We start from the raw sequence: 10975 nt of genomic DNA, 5'->3' as shown, positions 1-10975 counted from the left end.
GTATACTACAGTATTGATTACAGAAAAAAAAAACTCTCAGAAACTTGTACGAACCCAGAAGTAAGATTTTTGGCACAGAAATACTCTGTCATACGTCCAAATTGTTTTTTGAAATTTTGTCCGTGCATGAGAATCCAACTCTTTAACAGTGTAAACAACTCTGAATGCATGAAACAGCATTGTACCCCCCATTTAATAAGATTTACTGGGGTGTTAAATTAGGTCAGACACTACACCTCCCTGGGGTCTTTTAGGCACCAATAAAACACCTGAAGGTGACTTAGTTTGTTGCCTTTGAGTGACAAAACAACCTTTGGATAGCAGATACGATTATTATTTTATTTGCCACCAGTGCTATCTAGAATGTGTGGAAGCCCTTTGATGCAATGGAATAAAAAAAGTTAAGCTTTATATCACAGAATTCACAGTATTTATTTTTTTTTCTCAGAACTGTTTCATGTCTCACGATTTTGAGTTTGCATCTTGCATCACATATATAATTTTATTTCTCATAATTATGAGTTTACATCTTGCAGTTAAGATCTTTAAAAGGCATAAACGGATGTTACAATCCAGCATTTACTTTTTTATGTTTTCTTCTGTAGCAGAAATGGGCTTCCGTGAGACTGACTGAAGTTCATAAACAGCATTCATAAACAGAAAAATAAGATTTTAACAGCTGAAAATCTAATTGTTGTTTGCAACAAAAAACAAAGATGTCAATATGTGACCTCGTCAAATTTTATCAGCATTCTTTTATCATGATTCTCTACTGGGAAAAAAAAAATCATAATGAATTATTTGGTCTTGTTTACCAAAACATCCAAAACATGAAAAATTTGTTATCCCCATTTACTAAGTTTTGTTTTAAGTGCTAATCTAATCGTAACTTTTAATTTGCCTAATTCTTTCAAAATGACTCTTATCTTACACAATTTGGATAAGTATAAAATATTATATAAAACTAATATTTTTTATATATATATATATATACAGTATGTGTGTGTGTGAATCTAATTTATTAAATATAAATATTACATATTATAATAAAAATATGTAAACATGCTTAGATTTTTATATTGTGAATTCAGGTTAATTGGGACATTTCTTCCCAGTCACCTAAATGGCATAAATTTTCCCAATTTACCTGAATTCACCCAATATATGCGTATACTATATCAAAGAATCCTGGGGGAAAAAATCATGGTGTATCATGGTTTAAGAAGCAGCACAACTGTTTGCAACACTGATAATAACAGCAACTCAACATATTAGAATGATTTCTGAAGGATCATGTGACACTGAAGACTGGAGTCAGTAATGACCGTCACAAGAATAAATTACATTTTAGAATATATTAAAATAAAAGTCATTTTAAATTGTAATAACATTTTAAAATATTTATTTTCTTTTTAATTTTAACTTTTTGGCAGTTTATGGGGATTATACACTGTAAAGGTTTCAGTGTATATAACTCACATGTTAGCGTGTCAATTAGGCAGTAGTAACTCTTCAATGATACAGGTCATTTCCAGCCAATGAAGTGCAGACAACATCTTCCCTGCATACACTCAATCATTGCCTGAGAAACAGATTGAACCACCATCAGTAGAGCAGTGTGTCCTTTTTCTTTTACAATTGGGTTTCCGTTGAGATCCCAAATCTGATTGTGTGTGTAATAAAGTGAAGACAGCCAGGCCCTGCTCTGGTTTATGTATTGTTTTGTTGTTTCTGCAGCTCCAGCACCCACCCAGCCACCGACCGCACCACCCACCACCATCCCTCCTCCCACCATCCCCCCAGCCAAAGAAGGTAGGACACCAGTGTGGGAAAAACTGGCCTGTCTGCCATTGTTTTTCCCTGTTTGTTGGCCATGTCCCTATGTGTTTTGTGACCTTTCTCTAACGCACATCTCTGCTGACAACTAACCTTTTCTTATTCTCGGAGCCACTCCACACTCAATAAATATGTCTGAGTCTCCCCAACACATCTGATAAAGGCACACAGAACTTATTTAACCTCCTTATATAGATCTTTTTTAGATCCCTCATTTCAAACTTTATAGTGAACATATTGGTTTCATTGTCTGGCCAAAAGCTTATGGTGTTTAATGCATCATAAAGTCACACCTGAATAATTTCTTGCCCTGAAACTAAATGCTTCTTTAGATTTATTTGTTAGTTTTATATGGCTTTATCTCTGGGGTTTGGGTAGTCACCTGAATGCGTTGCCCTGCATGTCACACATTACTCTTATTAAGGACAGGTCACATGGTAAAAAGTGAAACATTTGCTACCTTAAAGACCTCATGAAATCAAAATGAGAGTCTAATTTTGTCCACGTGTTTAGTTCTTGGATGAAAGTGTGATATGCCTCACAAACTTGCTGTTTTAATAGGTAATATGTCAGCGTAGGTAAAAAAAAGGGGATTTTAATTAATACCAGTGAGTCTAATGAGTCTGTTTACGTAAAAGATTCAGTCAGATTTGATCACTGATTCATTCAGTGTTAAAAGCAAAGCTGAATTTTCAGCAGCCATTTTGGAAACCGTGATACATTTTTGATCCTTTGAGTAATAGAAAGTTTCATTAATTTTAAATATTTGAAATCTTTTGTCACTTTTGATCAATTTAATGCACCCTGCTGAAAAAAAAAACAATGATTTTGTCTCTAAAATAATAGTAGTTGACATTATATGGATATTAGGGAGCATTTTTTATTTATTTATTATGAATTAATAAACCAATTTGTTACAATTCACAGAGTTGTTCATGACCGAAACAATCCATTTATCTCCTTGTTCTGAATGAGATTGACAAACTGAACAAGATGTCCCAATCTGTACACTAATGAGACTTTCCAGTTCATTCAAGTTGTTTACGAGCACAATGCTTGATTCTTTTAGTTTATTCGCAAACAATGTGTCTTGTTCAGTGCCATTCTTGTTCAGACTCAAAACAGCGACTCATCCAACCAATGAAATGCTCCAAACACTTAACAGTACAGACTTTTGAGGTTATGCCTTTATTTTAAGGCATACAATGTTACAGTGCAATTACACAAAGAAGTACTGGTAATACTAATTAACTACATGTCCTATGTACTTACTATAGGGTTAAGTTTAAAGTCTGATTAGGGTTTGTTGCTTAACTATGCATAATTTGTAGTTATTTATGTAGTAAGTATGTGGCATTTAGCACTTACTTATATAGCCTAATTTATTAAGATTGATTCAGTCACTAAATCATTTTGACTTGAATAAAACCAGTTAGATGTTAGTACATAAAGCACATTTTCAGGTAACTGACAGTGTATGTGTTTAGCCCTAAATCCTGCAAAGCACCAGTCTGGCAGAGTATCTAGGAATTAATTAAGCCTCCTTGTTTTATCCAGCTAGCTGTGATGGAGATCCTGTCAGTGAGAAAGGAAGCGTTTGGAATCATTTGACATCTGTTGTACTGCAGCGCTTACACAGTAATGAGAATTTCTTATTTTAGCTAGTGATTTTTCACCTGCTTCCTCTCTCTCTCTCTCTTGCTCTGTCTTCGAACTTTCTTTCTCAGTTTGCAAAGCAGCCAAGGCAGACCTTGCCTTCCTTGTAGATGGCTCCTGGAGTATCGGAGATGACAACTTTCAGAAGATTATCCGTTTCCTGTACAGCACAAATGGTGCACTTGATGTGATTGGCCCCGAGGGAACACAGGTATGCTGCACGTGAAATATTTGTAAAATTCAGTCTGCTTCATATTGTTTTTATTTGTTTACATTGTATAACTTTTCTAAATTTTTTATGAAAAAAAAACACTATCATGCTGAGCTAAAAGCAAAATTGTAAGTGTGTCATTTTGTCAACACAGAGCAAACTGACTGTTTTTTGAGGGCACAAGTACTTATTACAGGAAATTATATACTTAAAGGTGTCATATGATGTTTGCTAAAAATAACATTATTTTGTGTATTTGGTGTAATGAAATGTGGGTAGGCGTGGCTGACTCTTAACTTGTATAAAGAATATCTCTTTTGATTTGAGACTTTAGTCTTTGCAACTTTACAGATCTTCTTTATGCACCAAGAGCTTGTAACACTCCAAAGAGAAAGGAAAAATTGAAATCGCATCATATGACCCCTTTAATGTTTAAGAATTTACTGAAAATAATAGTTTACCCCAAAATGAAAATTTGCTGACAATTTACTTACCCTCAGGCCATCCAAAATGTAAAAGAGTTTCTTTCTTCATCGGAAATCAACAGATTTGGAGAAATTTAGCTTTACATCACTTGCTTACTAATGGATGCTCTGCAGTGAATGGGTGCCGTCAAAATGAGAGTTCAAACAGCTGATAAAAACATCACAATAATTCACAAGTAATCCACACGACTTTACGTACACTACAAGTACACTTTCAGTATTCAAAAAAAAAAAAAAAGCATACTTCTTTTTCACGAGGAACAGATCTGCGATAGAATTTTATATAAACCATAAACCATTAATAGCCTAATATAAATTTGCAGAGTCATGTCATGTGCCATGTGGGCACTACAGATTGAGAAGCTCTGTTTTTGAATTTATAATGTCTGGTTTGCTTCAAAAAGGTTTTTTTTGCTTCTCTCAGAAGATCATTTTTTGGACTGAGGCATCATGGGAATAGCTATTCTGGGCTAGAGACCACACTACCAAGCATTTAACCCAGTAGCCTGAGAGAACATTAGATAAAAATAGCCTTTGTCTAGACTTGTCAGTCCAGGATTCAGAAGATCTTCATCACAACCCATCAGCAGCTTTAGGGATCACAGCAGTGGACCCATTACAACGGATGTGAAAACTGGAGAATAAGCACGTTTCAAGGGCAGGAGCTAAAGTAAACAGAGGAACATTGCACGGATAAAACATCTTCTTTTACACACAGATGTTTGCGTTCTGTCGTCTGCTGAAGGCCATGTAGATATGTTTGACTTGGCTCAAACTGGTTCAACATCAGCAAACTCAATTTCAAACAATTTCAAATAAATGCTGTTCTTTTAAAAACTGAAATTCATCAAAGAATCCTGAAAAAGAAAATGTATCACGGTTTCCACAAAAATATTAAGTAGCCCAACTGATACACTGACATTGATAAAAATAAGATATGTTTCTTGAGCACCAAATTAGCATATTAGAATGCATTTTGAAGGATCATGTGACACTGAAGCCTGGAGTAATGATGCTGGAAATTCAGCTTTGACATTGCAGGAATGACATTTTAAAATATATTAAATAGAGAATTTATGTTATAATATAATACAATATAAATATATAATATAAATATAATGATTTAAACAGTATTAAAGTATGTTAAAAATATAGTATGTCTCTATAAATGTACAGAAATGCCATTTAAAGTCAATTCTAGGGGGAAATACTTTCTGACATTGATGTACTGTTACTTTTAAACATGTGATAAATGGCTACTAACTTACTTTCTACGACTGACAGGTGGCCATTGTTCAGTTCAGTGATGACGCCAGAACAGAGTTCAAGCTCAGCTCCTACAGCGATAAGGAGGCTCTGCTGGACGCCGTGCAGCGCATCACCTACAAGGGAGGAAACACCAAGACAGGCATGTATCTCAATCCTCAGACTGAATTAAACGCCACTGACAGCTGCTCTTGTGATGGACAAACTGAGTTTAATCACAATCTTCTCAAAGATCTCCGTGCACACAGACATTCTACTATCTATCTATCTATCTATCTATCTACCTATCTATCTATCTATCTATCTATCTATCTGTCTATCTGTCTATCGGTCTGTCTGTCTGTCTGTCTGCCTGTTCATCTTCTGATTCTATTATACTCATTCTGCCATTCATTATCATTCGCTCATTCTATCATTTATATTATTATTCGCTCATTCTATTGGTCATTCTATCACTCATTCTATCATTGGCTCATTCTGTCATTCAATCTACTGTTTGCTCATTCTATCATTTTATCCATCCATCCATCCATCCATCTATCTCTCATTTGCTCACTCTCTTGTTTGTTTTATACTAGTCTCATCTGGCCTGCGTTGCATTACAATCTTTAATCTTGTCAATATTTAAAACTCCTTCAAACTTTCTGGCCAAACTTTCTCAAGCCAACATCAAAGTTTGTCTTGACCATTTTATAATTTACTGCAGTTCAAGATATATTCTCCAAAAACAAGTTTTAATATTAAGTTTCCTTATCAAATTAATGTATCTTATTTTAAGTATGTTTAGATATTTTTACTGGAAAACCGGACATAAACACTAATAAACAATTGTTTGTTTGTTTTTTTGTCTAAAGGTAAATTGGTCTTTAAACAGTCAAAGCCATGGAGACAAATATTAAAGTTCTTCTCTAATAGCCGTAATGGTTTTCCTGGTGAACAGCAAGCTAGTCCACAAGATAGATCTGGACCACATTATATCTAGACCACATTACATAAACCAAGTTCTACTGTACTATTTTGGAAATTCATACTGGTCTTGTAATGGGTGACCAGATTTATTCATAATACTTTTGATAGAAATTCTTTATTAATGTCCTGTTTAAGAAAACCTAGACCAAGAACTTCATAGTATTAGTTTGAAAAGCGGCACAGTTCTCAGTGAGCAGCAGAGCAGCATGGTGTGTCCCTGCGCTTGTGTTCATGCTGTCTTGCTGTGAGTCTTTGTTCTAAAATGAAACACCTTTCATTCCACACGGCGGAGGAACGGCAGCCCCCACCCTGCTGTGTCCTCACACACAAAAACGTCCCCGTATAAGGTATATTCTCCATGGCAATGAGCCCCCCGTCAGGGGGTGGGCGGCAGTTGCTGTGCCTCATTGGTGAGAGCAGATACATGTCTGTGGACATGTGTGATCCAGGCATTATGAGCCCGGTGCATTTATCCATCCCGGCTTTACCGGGCTGCTCATTTGAAACATGAGCATGACTTATTTTCTGAGGGTATTAGGGCTAATCCCTTGCCTGCATTTTCATACATTCATATGCACAGGATGAGGTGAGGATCAAAGTGATGGCCTTATTCAATGTGTTTAAACTCAGAAAAAAGAGAAGTCATTTCTGAGTATTAAGACGGTCTGTACGTTTCTCTGAAATTACTTTGGAAAATATTTAAATGGGATAATGTTGTTTTGATGTTCAAAGTTTTCAGATTTTTTTTTTCAGTTTTACCTGATGGTATAGTACAGTTTTGTGGCCTATGGCATGACACTAACCCACATATTTTCTCATTAGTATATTAAAGGAATAATTAATAATGAACATTTTGTAATTATTTACTCTCATGTGATTCCAAACTCATATGTGTATCTGTGGAACACAAAATTACATTTTTGAATGATCTTTTACATTTGTTTTTATATGTTAATGTTATTTATTAAAAGTAATATAATATTATAATTGTTTATACTTATTTATTTAAATATTAATTATCTTTGTATCTAAGAGCTATAAGAGCTATAAATGAACAATATCACACGAGTAGCAGTGCAATATGGCTGTATATCAGCACGGCTGCGATTTGCTGATATATCACACAGCTACGAGTGTGATATTGCGTTTATACAACAGTTTGATGGAATGAGTGTGTAAATACATAAGAGAAACAATGGAGTGTCTTTAAAATCCCTCTTTTGTGCGAAACTACTTTCATCCCACGGATTCAAATCTCAGTTTGACAGTTTAACAGCTGAGCCCAAATCTCTGTTACTAATTCGAAAACGTCACTTCAGAACTAGTAACGAAGGAAAGTTAAGTTGCTTCATTAAATACTTATTTTATTACTGTATTAACAGCTCACTGTATTATGTAGAGTATTATGAGAGGGAGATGGACTGAGCGAGTGTGATTACCTGCATCTGATACAGCATTCATTCTTCAGCTCAATCTCATATTCACAATAAAACATTAGTTTCAATATCCGCTGAGGAAAGCGATATCTTTGTCATACTCTCATCTGTTTAGGGTGATTTCCGATGACAGTGTTGCTCAGTGCATTTGTTTGTTGTCTTACAAGGCGTTGTTGAAAGTAAAAATAACTTCCTTGTTTACTACCCTGTTTCAGTGTCCTTCAATATAAAAGTCTTTACTACTGACTCACAGTCGCCATCTAATGGCGGAATAATGTAACTAAAATCACCATCACAAACACACATGGTTTCTCAATACTAAATGCTATTAAATACTACTAGTATTATTTATATAAAATATTATTTATTGAATAATAATATTTAATAACAACAGCCATCATAAAAGTCATAAAAGTTGCTAAGCAATTCAGTTAAAAGTACAAAGGCAGCGCTCTGATATCCATTATTAGAGTTATATAAAATAGTAAATAGTCTAAAACTTTAGACTTTGCTCTCAGCCAAAACTATTGCTCTGGAACAAATAATATATAAGTCTATTACTATAGAGACATCAGAGCCAGTGGCAAATTCAGGAAGATCTGGCCGAAGTGAGGCTGCTCTCGGCAGGTTCATGAGCACTGAATGGCTGCTGACGCCCTGGAGCTCACATCTCTGAAAACGCAGAAGCTAATTTTCAAATATACGTTATCTTTACAGGGCTCTATACTGCGACCAAAATGGTCGTATTTGCGACAATTTTTTGAGAATGTGCGAGTTAAAATTTGACGTGGTCGCATTTGTGCAAGTGCACGGTCTGCGCTGCTCCGAAGTGTCTGCTACATACAGCGCGCATTGCAGAGCCGTGGCACATTGTAGCAGGAGTCAGAATTCACTGATCACGTGAAGAGAGGTGCATTCAGTTTGAGTGCTTCAGGTGTAGACCCTGGTTTAAACTCACCGCGTCAGCACGAGCTCGAAGGTGTGCGCTGCGCGCGGTAAAAATGAGGCGAATACTGAGGAAATGATGGGAGACGGAGGATTTGGTTTTCAAGCTCAAGTAAAGTAAAAGACATGAACATGTTGGTATTCTTGTGGAAAAAAACATGCAAGTCCTGTCACTGACAGCCAGTTTAGTTTTACTTTTCTTTTTGTTTTTGTTTTGAAAAGCTTGTTATCTTTGCTGATTACCTCACGTTACGCTATGGAGGCTTTCTTTAATTTTAAATTTTAAATTTTTTTGATTCCTCAGTGTTTGCTAAACATTCTGTAATTTATTAGTCATTATATAATACAGCATGTGGTGTATACCATGCCTCATCTGACTAGTTTTTGTTAATAAACGTTATGTAAGCTAGTTTGTCATTGTAGCCTACTGTTTTATTGTTGTTGTGCTTTTTAATTAAGAATAACAATGAATCCATCTTTTGTTTTAGTCTTAAAAAGTGAAAGGTGTATAGATATAACTTATATAAGCAAATATGTATATATATTATTATTATTATTATATAAGCAAAACAGACAATTATCTTTTCTTGCAAAACGTAACACTAAGATCGCAAATTCGATTCGCTTATAACACAGCACAAGAGGAATTTCTGTTCACAAAATTCAAATCACAAATAATAATTTTGAAAAAGAACGAGTTGAATGTTGAACACTTGGGTTACCATACACTATGATAAAAGTTCATCAGCATGCATTGATTAAAAGGTGAAATGGTTGGAGTTCTGTTATCACTAGATTATCACACTGCTGGAGAAGACTGTCAGACAATCATATTCGAGAACCAGAAAGAACTGTTGTATCTATATCTGTATCTCTCTGTCTGTCTATACACACCACACACACACACACACACACACACACACAGCATTTATTCATTTATGTCAAATTTTATAAATTTTTGTTCCTCAGAAGAAAGAAAGTCGTATGTGTTTATACAACATGAGTGAGTGTGGGGGTTCTAGTTGATTTGTACTCGCTAGTCTCCTCTCAAACAAGTATTAGCCAAAACTCACAAACAAAAATTAACAGTCAATGCACACTTTGACTGATGCTGCAGTCAAGATGTCTTGTTCATCTGTCAGTCAAACAGCAGTGCTTTTGCCCCCGTCAACTCGAGGCCACAGTTAGCCACAACTCCAATCTGCAGTCGAAATTCTTTTGTTCTCACCTGTTATTTTAAAACAAAATAACTCCCACTTCACACGGTGCTGCCGTCTGCTTCCTTAGTCTGTCATTTGTCTCATTCTGACAGGAGCTGAAGAAAAGCCAGACAGAAAAACAGGCAGCTTCAGAAGTCAGTCAGGCATAGCCACAAGGTCCCCTTGTTCAGTTCGGTGCAATGTATCGCCAAAGTGCAGCATCTCAGACGCCCGTCCATATTTTATTCAGAGTGCAGCTTTTGTGAGGGGATTGTGTCTAATACTCGCTGATCCAGGGGAACCTGAGACGTTTCTGAGAGATTAGAGATGCAAATTAGAAATGAGCAGCCCGGCTGATGTCTTGTAGCCACAGTGCCAAGTTGGTGATAATGGTAAAATATTGAAATGGGGGCAGTGCAGCTTGTTAGATCCCATAGATCAGGTCGGCTGGGACTCGTCACGGAAAAAGTGCTTTGAAAATTCATTTCATCAAGGGTCTGACTTTGTTTTGCTCTGTGCTAAATACTTGGCACTTTGTGAACCTAAAAATAGTAGGTGAGACCAGCTCACACAATTTTCGTAACCCAACTAGGTGCAAATGAAAGTGTAAGTGCTTTTGTAAAGCGTACACAAAATAAAATACATTTTTTAATGAATGACAAAAGTTGTTCAACTGTTCCAACAAACTCCTAAATGGAAAATAATAATAATAATAATATTTAAAATGTTTTTAAATTTGTATTTAGAAAAACTGTATTTAGATATATAAATATATTAAAAAGTATATAATATATAATTAATAAAAATGATACATTATTTACTTAGCAAAAAAATGTATCATAAAATATTATTTATTTATAATTTTACATATATTATTCATAATTATGATGATTATTATTACCTTTTTTAAATAATTGTTTATATAACGGGTTTAAGCCTTTTTAATTCATTAAATAACGACTAGGGAAACGT

The 10975-nt window shown here is 35.1% G+C and overlaps 1 protein-coding gene across 1 annotated transcript in view; it reads left to right on the top strand.

The window, feature by feature from the left end:
* The window catches only part of LOC107743214 (collagen alpha-1(XIV) chain-like), a 126598-nt gene that overhangs the window by 74230 nt on the left and 41393 nt on the right, over positions 1–10975 (top strand). Inside the window, exons 23-25 of the mRNA XM_016556357.1 lie at positions 1738–1812; positions 3564–3703; positions 5473–5596. Coding sequence (XP_016411843.1) covers positions 1738–1812; positions 3564–3703; positions 5473–5596 — 339 coding nt within the window. The remainder of the gene's footprint in view (positions 1–1737; positions 1813–3563; positions 3704–5472; positions 5597–10975) is intronic.

The sequence above is a fragment of the Sinocyclocheilus rhinocerous genome, unplaced genomic scaffold (genome assembly GCF_001515625.1).
Source record: "Sinocyclocheilus rhinocerous isolate Xijiao unplaced genomic scaffold, SAMN03320098_v1.1 scaffold946, whole genome shotgun sequence".
NCBI lineage: Eukaryota > Metazoa > Chordata > Actinopteri > Cypriniformes > Cyprinidae > Sinocyclocheilus > Sinocyclocheilus rhinocerous.
The sequence above is the reverse complement of the archived record's forward strand: the minus strand, read 5'-3'. Positions and strand labels throughout refer to the sequence as shown.